This window comes from Ambystoma mexicanum, chromosome 2q, assembly GCF_040938575.1.
Source record: "Ambystoma mexicanum isolate Mex_15411 chromosome 2q, UKY_AmexF1_1, whole genome shotgun sequence".
NCBI classification, from domain to species: domain Eukaryota; kingdom Metazoa; phylum Chordata; class Amphibia; order Caudata; family Ambystomatidae; genus Ambystoma; species Ambystoma mexicanum.
In genome coordinates, this window is record NC_090924.1 from 947,982,277 (window position 1) to 947,997,862 (window position 15,586).

Here is a 15,586-nt window from a genome sequence, read left to right on the forward strand (position 1 = left end):
TTCAAATCCAGACTGGGTAGATGTGGGGACTGAGCTAGTTCTGCCCATCATCCAACCCCAGAACCAACAGCAGGAAAATCCCCTGTTTCAAACCCATCCTGGTGACTGCCTCCAGAAAGGAGGGGGCAGCCCAGAACCGGAACCAGGGGAACCCAGAATTTCTCCCATATCTAGTTGTCACCTTTTCTTTTCCGATTCCCTAGACTCCCCACAGAATTCGGCCCAAATCTATTCTCTATCAGTGTCCAAAACTAGAAAACTAACCCACCAGTTGTCCAAAAATGTACATTATTTGTGCTCCCTTGAGGAGAAGGAGTGAAGATTCTATGCCCCGGATCCCAAGCTACCCTTCTGTGCAAAAAGGTCTTTGATAAACTGAATTCGAGAAGGGGGGAGAAATACCAAATTCCTCTCACCCCTCTTCGTGGACAACATCAGAACTTCGACAGGAAGGAAATTCCCAATGAGGGGACTGCAGATTTGGACATTAAAATTGGGCAACACAAGGTGAAGCACCCGGTCATAGTTGTAACTCCAGAGGGCACCCCTTGTTTACTAGGGAATGGCATCCTGCAAAGGCGGTCACCCCTTATAGATTGTGTAAACAAAGTCCTCTGGACCCAGACTAACTGACCAATAATATTAAAACAGAGTGACATTCCACATGGTTGAACAAAAATCTGACCAAGTAGAATTTCACTTCCAGAACAATCAAATTCCAGACGTCACAGTAATAGCAGTAGGAGAACAAACGGGTGATTGGGGGTCCTCTCTATTTCTGAAAATCAGGTGGCATTCCACACTGGAAGGAAACACTCTGAAATTCTTTACCAATCCACAATCAGACATTCCCACTCCTATAGTCCAGAAAGATGAGAAAGCAGCTCAGAGCCTGGCTGATATTCAGCAAATTGGAGAGCAGTGGTTCATCCCAATTCAGTTAAATGAAGGGAAGGACTCTGTTCTCGCCCAAGTGTGTGTGAACAACTGTAAGATTTTCATCAGCAAAGACATGTCCGCGAACTCCCAAAAGATCCCGCCATTTCCACATTTAAACTGATAGACGAATGGGAAATGGATCTGGAAAAACCCACTTCCAAACATCTCCTGCCAAGCAGGTGTGTGCTCAAAATCTCCATAGGCAACAAGAGCATAGTTCATATTTGTTGGGTCGTGCAAGACGTCACTGCCGTCTTTTACTTAGTGACATTCTCAATCGCTTTGCCATTAGTTTGGACCTAATAAACTTCAAAGTTTGGTCCCGATTAGTGGATAATCCCATGGGCTTTGATGACCCAGAGAAAGCATTTAGGTCAGCTCAACTGCTGCCTTATGCAGTTGAAATTCAGATTGAAGAGGAGATCACCATCCCAGAAAGGACCCAACCATTCTCTCTGGAAGTGAAAGTTAAAAGAGGACAGACATTGAAAAACCTTGATGCCTAAATTCATCTAAATGCTTACTTCCAACAGCAAGGGTTGAGGGTAAACCCAACACCACTAGTCAATATAGAACATGACACCTTTCCAATAGAGGTGGATAACACCGACTTAAAGAGTATCACTCGAGCCACAGGAACCATTATTGGAATGGCGGTTGATGACCAACATTTCTCCATAGATTTAGGCAATGAAGTGTTAGGACCAATCCCCAAGGACTGTTTTGACAGTGATAGTGATGACAACACAACACCAGACAGGATCTTTACCCGGCATGGGGGGTACTTCCTGGTGTACACCTCCTGCCCTTATGGCAAGGAGGATGTGACCTGTGACTTCAGGAGGGATGAGGTGATTTTCCAGGTCCATGAGGGCTGCCTTTCCCACCTGAAGCCACCAGTCCAAATCAGCACTTTGACCACGGAACTTCTCCACCCAGCTGGAGGAGGCCGCTGAGATAGCAAAACCAGAGGTCTTTCCAGGCTTCAGGCAGATGGTTGAAAAGAGAGTCAACCTAGCTGATGCCTGTGAGACTCTGGAGCAGAAGCAAAAAGTTTTCTTGGATTTCAAGGTCTGTTTGCGGTGGACTCATATGACTGTGGTCGCATCGACATCCACACAACAATTCCCATGGACCCGGGCATGACTCCAGTGTTTGAGAAGCAATATCATTTGCCTCTCGCATCAATGGCCCAGATCCAGGGGTCACAGGTATTCACTGCAATAGATATGACCAATGGATACTGGACTGTACTTGTCAGTAGGGAGGATCAATACAAGCTGACCTTCACCTTCGGGGGGAAGCAGTACACATGGACCCAGACTCCCTTCGGATACATCAACTCCGGCAATGAATTCAACATTTTTCTACATAAGGCAATGCCCGACCTGGGTGAAAGGGGTAACCTGGCTTATGTAGATGATGTTTTAATCAAAAGCTCAACTGTGGAGGAGCACATAGCGGAGATCTGTTATGTTCTGACACAGTTGAAGTCCACTGGAGCAAAACCTTCCTTTCAAAAGGCACAGTGGTGTAGAACCTGTGTCAATTACTTGGGGCATGAGATTATCCAACATCAACTCCACGAACTGGTCATAACCACTGATTCGGATTATGTACGGAACGGGTTTGTGGAGCACCTGGTTAACTGGAAAACCAGAGGCATGATATGTGCTAACAACAAACCATTGAAACATGGAAAATTAATTCAAAATATTGAAGATCTGGTCACCTCGAATGGGATGACCATAAACTGGAAAAAGATCAAGGGTCATTCCAAAGTAGAGGGACCAGACAAAACTGGAAATGTCCTAGCTGATCAGCTGGCCAAAACTGGAGCCATCCAAGGGGATCTACTTGAGATTGAGTCCCTGTTGGGGGAAATGCAGGTTACTGCTCTCACTAGGTTCCAGACAAATGCTCACAATGAACTCTCAACTGCCCAATGGAGTAAGGAGACCCCAGATGCTGATTTGATTACAGCTCAAAAAGGGGATCCAATAATTGGTAAGTTTTATCAACACATTGAGGACCCTGAGAACTTTCCCCTGACGGATACCTATTACATTGGGAAAGAGGACCTCAGAGTGTTGATGAAATGGCCAAAAATGTTCCGAATCCAAGACGGTTTGTTGGTAAGGAAATCCCTAGCTGGCCATGATCAGTGGGTGGTCCCTAGCTCATTCCAAAGCCTGATGTTGAGTCACGCCCATGATGCGGCCACAGCTGGTCATAGGGAGTTTCATACAACACTTCAAATCTTAAGAGATGTTGCATACTGGCCACATATGAGGCAGGACCTCAACCAATACTTGAAGGGGTGTCTTGTGTGTGCACAATTTCAGCCAACATCCCTCACACACTGTGCACCTCTCCAAAAAAGGGGGATGACACTGCCATGGTCAGATTTGCAAGTCAATTTTATCGAGCCAGTGATTTGCGCCTCTAGGGGAAATAAGTACATGTTGATTGTGACATGTTTGTTTACTAAATGGGTGGAATGTCTCCCGGCCCCAAATTGCAAGGCAGAAACAGCAGCTGCCCTGATGATCAACCACATCTTCTCGCATTTTGGACTACTCCAAAGGATCAAGTCAGACCGAGGTGGCCACTTCACTAGCGAAGTAATGACAAAGATGTGGGAGATACTTGGGGTCAAAAGGAAGCTACATATTGCTTACCGGGTAGCCTCTAGTGGTGCAGTAGAGAGATACAACAAGACAATTGTGAGCATATTAAAAAGGTTTGTGGCAGATTCTGGGCCCAGTTGGGATATTCGATTACCTCTTGTCCTAATGGACATAAGATCTACCCCTTCATCTGCAACTAAAATGTCTCAGTTTGAGCTGATGACTGGACGCAGGATGGTGCTTCCCCAGCATCTGCTCTACAGAACCCAAGAGCAGACATTGATCAATGCCTCCACAACTCATGAGTATGTTGAAAATCTAAGAAAACACCTTCAACATGATTTTGCCTATGCTCAGCGAAATCTAGAAAGATCTGCAGACAGCATGAAGACCCACTATGACTTAAAGACTACTAGAAAAGAATACCATGTAGGAGACCGGATCTACTTATACAATTCCCAAAAGAATCAGGCCAAACAGCGCAAATTTCTGCCTACCTGGAGTGCGGTTCTGCTTTAACACGCAAAAGGTGCCTGAGTTTTCTGAATTTACAAATCCTATATCACAAGAAGCCTGGTGTAAACATTTTGAAGAATTGAATACAAATGTGGGTAAAAAAACACCAAATCTAAATCACATCGATCTTTGGACCTTAGACATTTCATTTGAACATCTATTGGTAATTATAAAATCGGGCTCAAATTCTCGTGCCCCTGCACCAAATGGTCTATGCAATCTTGTGCTGAAGAAATTGGCCAAAGTACTACATATCCTGTTTCATAATGTGTTGTCTAATAAGGCCCCCCCCCCTCCTGGCATTCTTCGGTTATTGTTCCTATATTTAAGAAAGGCAGTCACATGAATCCTGTCAGCTATCACCCAATTGATCTCCTTGATATGGAGAGCAGAATATTTGCACAGTGTGTCTGAGAAGTCTGGAGAAGTGGACTGCTTTGACAAAAACAATATCGAGATTACAAACAGCTTTTAGTAGGGGCATAGGAACAGATACAAGTGGTCTCTTTATCCAGTCAATGATAGATCAAGCATGGAAGGAAATTATCCATTGTATGTGGCCAGCATCGATCTAAGTCTCGCCTTTGATGAAGTGGATAAGGTTAGGCTATGGTTGAAATTACTTGGCTAGGGTATTCCGGTACAATTGTTGGATAGCTTGATACAATTACACAGTAATACAGTAATGAGAGTGCAACTTGGAGTAAATGGTGAGGTGTCTAGGCCAATAAAAAATGACAGAGGTGTGAGACAGGGGTGTATCTTGGTCTCTTTAACTTATATCTGTCAGACATGGGGACGTCTCTTGGCAAAGCCTTATTTATTGCACCAAGGGTAGGGGGTGAGCGCTGGTTCTGGGTTGCGTACGCTGAACACCTCTTGCTCTTGGATAGGACCCTGATTGGCCTGCGAAGGCTACTCAATTGTTTCTCCGAGTATGTAAAAAAAAATAGACTTGAAATATACCCAACTAAATCCAGTATCTTGTGTTTTAATGAAAATAAATTCAAGCAGATGCACTTTAGATGGAATCTTGACTCCACAGCAATAACTGTAACCCTGCGTACAAAATACTTGGGGTTCACTCTACTAAGGCCAAAGGAGCACAAGATTGGAAAAACAGCAAAAATAACTACTACTGATTTACTCTTCAGCCCTTGATATTATTCTATACAGGGAAAATTATATGGGCTAGAAATATTTAGTCAGCGTGAAAAAATTGAATTTAATAAACTTGAAGGAATGATATGGAGAAAGGTTCTCCTTGTCCCAGCTTGTGTACCACTCTCCATTCTCCATTTTAAATTGGGCTTAAACTCCCGGTCCTCGCTAGTTCAGCTGAAGATGCTGTTACTATTCAGGAAACTAATTGTAAACTCCCAGGATTCGTTGTATGCTGTAATGGGAGCTCAAATGGGGAAAGGGACAGGAAAGCCATTTAAAATATTCTATGAGCAGGGCCAACAGTCAATGCAAAGGTAAAATGTATCTTTGGAGATGTTGCTCTCCAACACAGCGAAATCAAAAAGAAAATTGTTAGGTTCAGATTGGGCGATTACATGTGGGGAGAGAGGAAATTATAGATTGTCAAAAGATATCAGTTTGGACTTTAAAAAGAAGGGGGACCTTTTTGTCTTACTTGAAACAATGTCCGGATAGACACTTTAGTGAGGTTTTTATGAGATTCTGCTTTAATTTGTTGTACATGGGAGAAGTCATTTTTTTAAGAGTTCAACGGGAAACAGCAGGATATAGGTTTTGCCAAGATATTACAGAGACTTTCAAACATTTAATGATATTGTGTCCTGCTCTTCATGGTTTAAGAGAGGACCATTTTAGCTGTTTTGTACATTTCATTGAGCACTTGAACAGTGAGCATGTACGATTGTATAAGTTGCAGGGTAGACCAGCATCGATACTAATATGAATTGTGCAATATCTTAAAATTCATAAGATTATAGAATTAAATGTTTTAGTGAATCTTATTGATTGTGATAAATTTTAATTAATTGATGTAACTTATTGATTTGTGATTTCTCTGTAAATGAATTCATTGTTCTTTCTTTCTTCTTGTATTGTATGCATTTTATTTAAACTAATTTACAACAAGGAACACAGAAAGGCAAAAAGGCATTGGCTGCATAGTGGCAGAAAGTGGTAATAGATGGATAGACTGTATTGCCAGAATTCACAAGTTCCACAGCTAGCATTGTCATCTAGGGGGGTCTACACAGGTAGTGGCAAAATGGATGAGTTACATTAGTACAGCTAGTTTCCCTTGAATACCGAAGCCCTGTCAGGCTCAGTGATTGTGCTTTGTAATGCTTATGGCATATGCATTCACTGCGGTGGAGCCTCTTGTTTACATACTGCAAAGTGGTAGTTGATGAATGCATCATAAAATCGGCCTGTGTGAATAACATTTAAATGTTAAATGTTTTTTTTTTAAACACAACTGATGCTGGTGAAATACTTGCATAACTTTATGCAAGCAGAACTGGTAAACTCACCTAACAGAGAAAATATGGCATAAATACATACATAACATGCAGTTACATCCTTACATGGAAAGTAACAAGTGTGAGGAGGATCTACCCAAGAGCTCATGTGGCCCAGTTGACGGCATGGTCCCCAGGACAGTTTTCGAACCTCTGGTCTGTCAAAGCAATGGAAATGTTTATCTTGATGCCTATCTTCCTAGTAATAATATGCCTGTATGCCTGCAGCCATTGGCTAGTGTTATTTGACTTGGTGAGTAAGAAATGGTGTGCTATGTGTATGTATAGAATTGTGGTGGCAAGTGACTTTCTCATTGCTGTCTAGTAGTGTGCAACTTTAATTTTTGCCCGCTGTCCATATACGTTGTGTGAACAGACCATGCAAGTTCCTCTCCGCTGCTAAAATACAAAGAGGCACAACATTTGAAATGATAGACTGCTATATCAGCTGTGTATCAAAAATAAATTAGGGGGCAAAAAAAGTAGCAAGGTGAGTTAATGAAATGGACATTCTGGAAAATTTTAAAAAGTGGGATGTGCACATTTCCTTTTCAGTAAAGTGTGTGCCCTTTCAAAAGCCTTTTGCAGTGTAAGGTAAGAAAACGCAGATCCGAACTTTTGAACATAACAACATGGCTTCTATGCACACATTCTTCAGCCTGGTATTCACAAAGTATATCTGTTGACTGAGACGTCTAATAAAATGCCATAATGGTTCACAAACCCATTAAATAGCTTTCTACATAGGTCTGTGTCCCCACTTTTGGGTCTTAAAATAGTGAAGTTTTTAAGTTGAGCCACACCCTACATACGTATCTATGTTTGGTGGGCATTTGTCTGTTTTTGGTTGTTTTCATGATTATTTTGACACAACTCACTCTATATGAAACTTTGAAAAAACCTCAGAGATAGGTAAACATTTTTTTTTCTAAAATATCCATGTACTTTTTTTTAATTCATGGGTACCAATGTTACAAGTCTTCCTATATCAACTTTCAAATAGGAAGTTCATCTGTTTGGCAGGACTGGAACATATGGTGTGGACAGGGGTTCGACATGAAAAATAGGACCCCTGGCAAGATAAAGGTTTGTGCTGCTGTGTAATACCATTAGTCTATCGTCACAGTTTGAGTATCCCAAATTCCAATTTTACCGAAGCACTGTGAATAACTCTCACTGCATTTCAAATGGAGCATGCCAACTTTCAAAATGAGGTCCCATTATCAGGATTATGTGTGCCCCCTAACAAAGGTCATTGAAAGCACTTAGCAGAAAAAGATGACCATCATAAGAAGAATCCTTTGCGGTTTGATTGGCTCAAGCTCACTAGATCTTTATAGGCAGTCTGGTGAAAATGTTTGAGGTTCACCCAATGGGTTTGGGGGAGGTAAGCAGAACAGGCCAGCATTCCACACAGTATCCTAAGACATGGCACACTGACAGTGCAGTGAGGTATGTTGTAGCTTTCCCCTTATCAAACAGTAGCATGTTAGAAATAGAAGAATGGGAAAACTAGCATGTGAGTTGTTGTGGTGTATCTCATTGACTCTATATTGATGTTTGTAATATGTTTACTATCTCAAACTGATAAATAAAGAGTTTAAAAAGAAATAGAAGAAACTATATATCCATAGAAATAGAAAAGAATATGGGTGGGCTCTTCAAACCAAACATATGTTTTGTTCATTTCAAGCATGGGCTGGCCTACTCATATTAGACATATAAAAAACAATATCCTACTCTGCCAATCATCAGGCTGGAGTATAGGAAACAAAGGTAAGGGTCAGAACAAGGAAGGGCAACAAGGTGGATATTGGAGGCCTGATGAACCACTTGGGTGACCGATGAAAATTTGTGGGTAACAGCTTTTTTAAAGAGGCCATCCCTGAATGTTTATGGATAACTCCATGGTGAATCCATCCATGACTAGGCAACAAGCAAATGGTTCCTTGGTCAGTCCAGAATAATATATTCTTAATACAAGACAGCTGCAATTAAAAGGTGTCACTGATTTTAGGATGTGCAGTTTGTCTAGCATATGCAGTTTAAATTTGGAATAAATTAGATTAACATTACCATATTGTTGTAATCTGTCGGATCATAACTGCTCTCCTTAAAAACTGTGCAGCATTCTAGGAACTCTTCATTCAGATGATTAATTGTCTCGTTCATTGCATTACCCTTATTGCCACCGAATTGCAGTTTTTCAAGCTTTTGAAATTCCACCATGGTCACAAATATGTCCTGAGCAGTTGACAAAGAGCAAGAGAGGGCAAACACTGTGATCAGTCTTTCAGAATAATAACACAAAAATAAATTATGTTTTTCACCTGTAGGGTACATCCAAATATAGTTAGTTATACATTTTAATTTCCAATAAATCCCCTATTAATAATGGACATATGTATAGTCTCACAATATAACAAATTGTCTTGTACCAAAGCCACTCTCAAATCTTCTATCCCTGTAATCCCTTGCAGTGTATATATAACTGTATTCAGAGTAAATGTGCAAACATTCACTCCCTTTCTAGGCAAGTTTTATTTGTAAAGTATTTTTGGAGTTTCCTTGTCACTTGTAACAAAGATACACTGTTGTGTTTGCCCAACAGTAGTTTATATGCAGAAAAAGATTGTTCTTCGTAATTAATTCAGATTTCCATTTTTGTATATTTCTTTATTGTGATAGTTTTCTCAGTTGTGAAAAAACCTCAAAAACCTCAACTCATGTCACCCTCAATACACTATTTTGTCTGTGAAGAACTTATGAGTTCAGGCATGATCCAACTCGAAGTAACCCATTAATAAATTAGCATTTTTAAGGGGACATTTTGGCCCCCATGGCTGTTCCTTGAGTCTGTCTATAGATTTAATTGAAAATGTTCTGTTGCTGCTATTCCTTTTTCATGTTATATGCATGTATATAGTGATGTTACATCCATGGTAATCAACCTGTAATTTTCTTGCCACTTTATTGATTCTGTCTGCTGTATAACATGTTTAGTGTCCTTTACGTAAGAAGCAAGACATAGCGCAAGAGGATTCAAAAATATGTCTATATAGTCTGAGATTATTTCTGTTAAAGATCCTGTCCCGTTGATAATTGGTCTTATCATTGGAAAGGTATGTTTTACAACAGACTTTTTGCTATTCTTTCCCACCTGAACCATAAACCACAGCTTTCAATAATTTGGAAGTTCAACCAACTTCATATAAGAATCCAAATCATAAGAACTCAAGCTGAAGTGCCAAAAAGACAAACCAAGTCAAAATACTGGAAGGGTAAGAGAATAAACACCCAAAAACCTATTTGTTGAGTTTTTATAAGGTTCATTTTTCTTTCGATTTACAAAGTGTTGTTTTCTGCATATATATAATTGTATTTTGAAAAAAAATAGTTTATGTTTATTTATTTAGATATTTGCAGTTCCTATTAATTGCTTTACAGTACTTTCTTTCCTTTGTAACTCATGGCTATACTGATTTGATTGGTTGAGCCACAGTGTTTGACGAAATAGGCCAAATGTTCTGTGTGTTGTGTACAAATGATCATTTTATAAAAAAAGTAATGTCAGAGTAAATATAACTAATTATCAAAGAAACATTATTATACATATAATTTCAATCAATGTCTACAATTATATATGTTAAAAATGTGTCCATAACCTGAGATAGAGCTTCATTTCTTTTCAACCCTCATTTTGTTTTAAGATGTTTTCCTGCAAAAACATACCCTATGGTCATGTGTGGATAAAACTGTTTTTTATAACCTGTGTTGCTTGTTTTTTCAAAAACATTACTCTGCGGCAACTTGTTTTTGTGCAAGCGTCCTCCACAGCTACATCAACAGCAACAAAATAAACTGAACTCAAATGTATGTATGAGCCTTTAGACATATTATACACATTATTTAGTGGTCCAATTTTTTTGCCACTGCAAAAATATGCATTTCATCAATGTATGTTTGCACTCTGTGGCAGTAAATCTTTCTGTCATATAGGCAAAAACCTTCATTGGGCATAAAAACGACCACATTAGACACACATTTACAATGTATATACATAAAACATCCCTTGGTCAGATGAAATATAAAATTATATTTAGGTCTACAATGCTACTGGTTTGGTTTGAAAGATAGAATGCCATTATTATGTTTCCTAAAACACAATGATGGAAAGTTGAATGTTTGCTGCCATGTTTGTGATGGCCGCTTTTGGCAAAGAGAGGGCAGAATTCCAATTGGGGCATGTCCTCAATCAAATGTGCAGCCGAATGCATGCATCAGGCTACAAGCCCATGAAGCTCACTAAACGTGTAAATGCATAACATAAAAAGGGTACACATTTGTAAAATCCCAATAATAAATGTAATGCTTATGGGTAATAATGACAAACACATTTGGCATCCCTAATTTCTCATTCTTCTGCACTTTCCCCAAAAGCTGCGTCATAATGACACACAGGCCCACAATAAGGGGAACACTATCTGTGTATCATATTATTTCACTCAATCATTAATACTTAAAATCTTAACCAAATAATTGCGAAAAATATGTATGTTAAGGTCCTCAAAAATCCATGGAACACGTTTTCATAAAATATGATGTATTTATGTGCAATACAATCATTGATTGTAAATGTGTGAAAAACTGTTAACAGGCAAGTGCATAGTCTTCTCTTTAAAGCATAGTGTAAAAATAGACATAGGGCCAACGTCAGATGTCCACCTTGTGCTGATAGAATAGTGGCTCTGCACTACATAGACCTGAATTTACCTAGTGCAGGAAACAAATGTTTCTTCTGAAGGTCACTGAAGATTTTGGGGATGTAAATAACATGTATTAGGGTCTATTTTTCCTCACGCACAATACCCTCCACTGTCCAAGTTTGAATCAAGTTCTATGTTGTTGCCTGCACGAGTGACCAACAATATTTGGTCTCTAACTGGGCAAACCTCAACCTGGTAAGAAGTCTTCTTATATGTCATGATGATGATATAAAATCCAAATATGGTGCTATATATACCCCGAGTGGTCATGAGGGAAAGGTATGCCATAAACATGAGAGTGTATATCACTCTCTAAAGTGTTGATGGTGATAAGCTTACCTTAAGTGGATAAATGGAGAATATGTTATCAGCATTGGTAACATGATGTCTGATATTAATAGTTTGCATAGCTTAAATCCTGTGATATTTTTTGATATATGTTCCAGCCAATCCACCTATGGTGCCACCTTTGTCTTAAAACATCATCAAATATATGTGGGTCAAAAAAAACAGAAGGCGTACCAACATCCAGTAATACATCATCAGCTATGGACTCTAGCAAAAGGAATAATTTTTTTAGAACCAATCAGGAGATTTCGGAAGGCCACCAAAAAGCAAACAACAAACCAGGTCAGATTTCAGGAACCAGCCGGGCCAAATTTGCAATGCAAGGGAGATGAGGTACAGGAAATGGGAGAGCACGCAAGAGAAGAAGATACCAGAGTAAGGACACAATCAGGTTGTAGGAGAGAAAATATGAATGAGAAAAAAGACAGATAACTAACCTAGTACTTAACCTGTTGAACAGGACTCCCGATACCATAGAAATTAGTGTCCTTAGCATAGGACTTTCTTTTGCTCCCACACGAGCCAACAACTCCATTGACATACAAATAGATGTTTTTAAATTCACCAGAAAACTCAATCTAAAGAAGTTCTTTCTTCTGAAAAAACAAAAACATCAGACTGAGACATATTTTCCAGGAATTAGTGACTTGAGTATCAAAGATATATCTGAGAACAGAATCATCATGTCCCTTGAAGAAGGGACAGAACAAACTATCGAACCACTAATCAAAAACCTTAATACAGATTCTGATACCCTAATGAACACAAAACCCAAAAGCAAATCAAAATGTGTGCCCCAAATGCCACACAAAAACCTGATTGGCATATTCCATCAAACTGTATGCAGAGATATACGTTGTACCATGGATTCCAAAAATTAACAACACAAGGGGTCTGATCATATGATTTATATGAAAAACAAACATTGAAACGCTTGTCAGGTTCTGAAGATATTATATTCAAAGAGGCAGATAAAGGCTGACACATCATAATTCTAAACAAAATAGATACATCTCAATGACGATTGACCACTTAGGCACCAGATTGTTACAAAACAATTAATCCAAACTCAATGCCGAATATCATAGATAAGATCAAGGAACTCATACTTAAAGTGTATGGAAAAGGGCTTCTAAAAGAGGATGAAAAATAATCAATGACCACCCTACAGTGCCCACAATATGTTTTCTTCCCAAAGTACATAAGGGATTTGAAAAAGTAACCAAGGTCAGATCAATTGTCAATGGCATTGGATGGGGAACTGAAAACATGTCTAAATATATAGATAAAATACTTAGACCAGAAGTATAAAAATTAAACTCATATGAAAGGGACACTATGCATGTCCTTGAGACCTTGAATGGACTGAAATGGCAGAAAGAATGTCCCTTAGTAAAAATGGATGTGAAATCATTGTACACATCAATTGCCATTGCATACAGTTGACCTCTTCTTCAGATATAGATCAGCCTCTTGCTTTTTCCATTTGAAAATGCTAAAAGAATTTCTGGAAATCACACGTCAGAATAATAACTTTATTTTCAATGAAGAAATATTTAGCTAATCAAAAGGAATAGCTAAGGGTGCATGATTTGCTCCATCATTAGCAAACGTATTCATGTAGGAATTCAAAATAGCACATGCTCTTTCACACAATTACATTTTGCAAATTGTCAAATAGATGAGGTACAAAGGCGATATTCTTATGATATGGAATGGGACAGAAGCAGATCTATATGACTATGTTAACTTTATCAACCATAATAAGTTTGGTGTACAAGCTATGTGCCAATATGAACATAGGAGTATAACCTTCTTGGACTTAAATATATATGTTAATAACCATTACATTCAGACTAAGAGTTACAGGAAATCTACAGAGGTGGACTCTGTTCTACATGCAACAAGTTGTAATCATGTAACACTATCAACAACATACCAGAGAGTATATTAGAGCTCTTAGAAACGGTAGTTAAGTAGCTTGAACTGGAGAAGATTTCAAAAATTAAAAGATTTAAACAGAGACGCTATTTTCATGGGACTATAAAGACTCCATGTAATATAGCTGGAGAAAAATCCCTACGGGAATATTAATCCCCGAAACCAATACTAGGTCCCAACAAAAACAAAATCTTAATAGAGGATAACCCAATACAGCAAGGAAAGTAAAATTATATATAAGATTATGCCACAAACACTGGCATGGATTGGAAATGGATCCAGAATTTGGGGACTACGTTGTGAAGAAACCCACACTTGTTTATACAAAAACACGAACAAACTAAGCCCCCATTTTTTGCAAAACAAATTGGAAGTTACCCAACTACGATTATTGAGTGAAGAAACAGTAAAAGGTTTTTACAAATGTGACACTTTCAATATGTGCAAATATGCCATGATCAATGTCATATTGACGCAGTGTGCAGGCTATGTGTTTTGTGGACACCAGTACTGACGGGGAAAGTTTCAGCTTACAGCTACATCTATGATTTGCAGCATTGGAGTCTGTTCTCTTTCAACCCACATGTAGTCTATTTTCACTTTTACTGAAACCCAGAGCAAGGTGCTCATACACAAAAGCACCAGCCCTGTGTGGAGCGTGCACATTTGTGGGCTGTATGTTTTGTTTTTGGTGTGGGCGTGGGTGAGGCCAGTGATCAGCAGTCAACACAATCATTTTAGACTCCCTCATGGTTTATGATCTACGTAGCGTCAAAAACATGAAATCATTAAGAACTCCACTAATTAGTTTTCCAGTGCCTGATATGATGCAAGATTCATCTGATTCAATAATGCCCTCAGACACCATCATGGATGATAAAGTTTCAGTAGTACTGCCAGTACAAACCTTAACACAGGTAGTGGCTGGTCCTTCTACAATTTACAGTGCCCCTTCAGTTGCATCGTTATCTGGGCCTTTATCCCCAGTGTCACCAGTAACAATACAGTTAGGGAACAATAACAAGAGTACACGTGAGGTCCAAAAGTTGCATGTTGTACCTTTTTCAATGTCCCCTGAACAACTGCTGGTTAAAGAGTTGAAGTTGGATTTGGAACCTATGGCGAATCCATTGTGCACGTCTGTTTCCCTTGAACATCTTGATCCAGAGGACCTACTTGTGGGCCCAGACAGAGATCTTTTATCAGACGTCTCTATATTGACCCATAGTGTGTCACAAGAACTAGCCAAGATGGTATGCCTCTCGATAGGCCCCTCTTCAATGGTCACCCCTTCACGGGACAGAATAGAGGAAGTTCACCTACGCAGAGTGCAATTTCGACATTTTCTCTGGAATCTTCACCCCTACTGTTTAATAAATCTGTGCAGCATGTTAAAGACTGTAAGAGAAATGGAAACTGCATTACGCTACAGAATCTAGCTGATTCTGAGTGATTGGGCCTCAATACGACCCTGGCGGTCCGGAAAGATAGGTGGCGGAAAAGCCGCCACCACCGTTGTTTCCAGAGCAGCTGATTAAGAGTCCTGCAGGTAGGAGGTACACCACCTGCCTGCAGGCGGACATGGAAACACTGGCTCCGTCGTAGACGGAAATGGGGACTTACAGAATTCCGCCTCCGGATTACCAGATACTTCTACTGTTTGTGTGGTATTAAAGATATTATTCTATCTGAGGGCAATGCCGTTATGCAGATGGGTTATGTGATTCAGAACAAGACTGATAATGTAGAGACTCATGATTTGGCATGGGCTACACCTACTTCCTATGCAAGCTCCACTGGGGATACATGTAAACACTAAGGAAGACCTTAATGGGAGGCAAATGGAGGATGGGAAAGTAAACATGGTGGAAAGAAAGGTAGCTTATAATTGGTCACACATTGTGAACCCCACCCATTCTAATGAGGGCTATGGTACCAACTGATGCCC

The 15,586-nt window shown here is 39.5% G+C and overlaps 1 protein-coding gene across 1 annotated transcript in view; it reads right to left on the reverse strand.

The window, feature by feature from the left end:
• Window positions 1–15,586, reverse strand: part of DNAH11 (dynein axonemal heavy chain 11) — a 4,227,155-nt gene that overhangs the window by 3,413,340 nt on the left and 798,229 nt on the right. Inside the window, exon 8 of the mRNA XM_069648254.1 lies at window positions 8,660–8,827. Within this exon, the coding sequence (XP_069504355.1) occupies window positions 8,660–8,827 (168 nt within the window). The remainder of the gene's footprint in view (window positions 1–8,659; window positions 8,828–15,586) is intronic.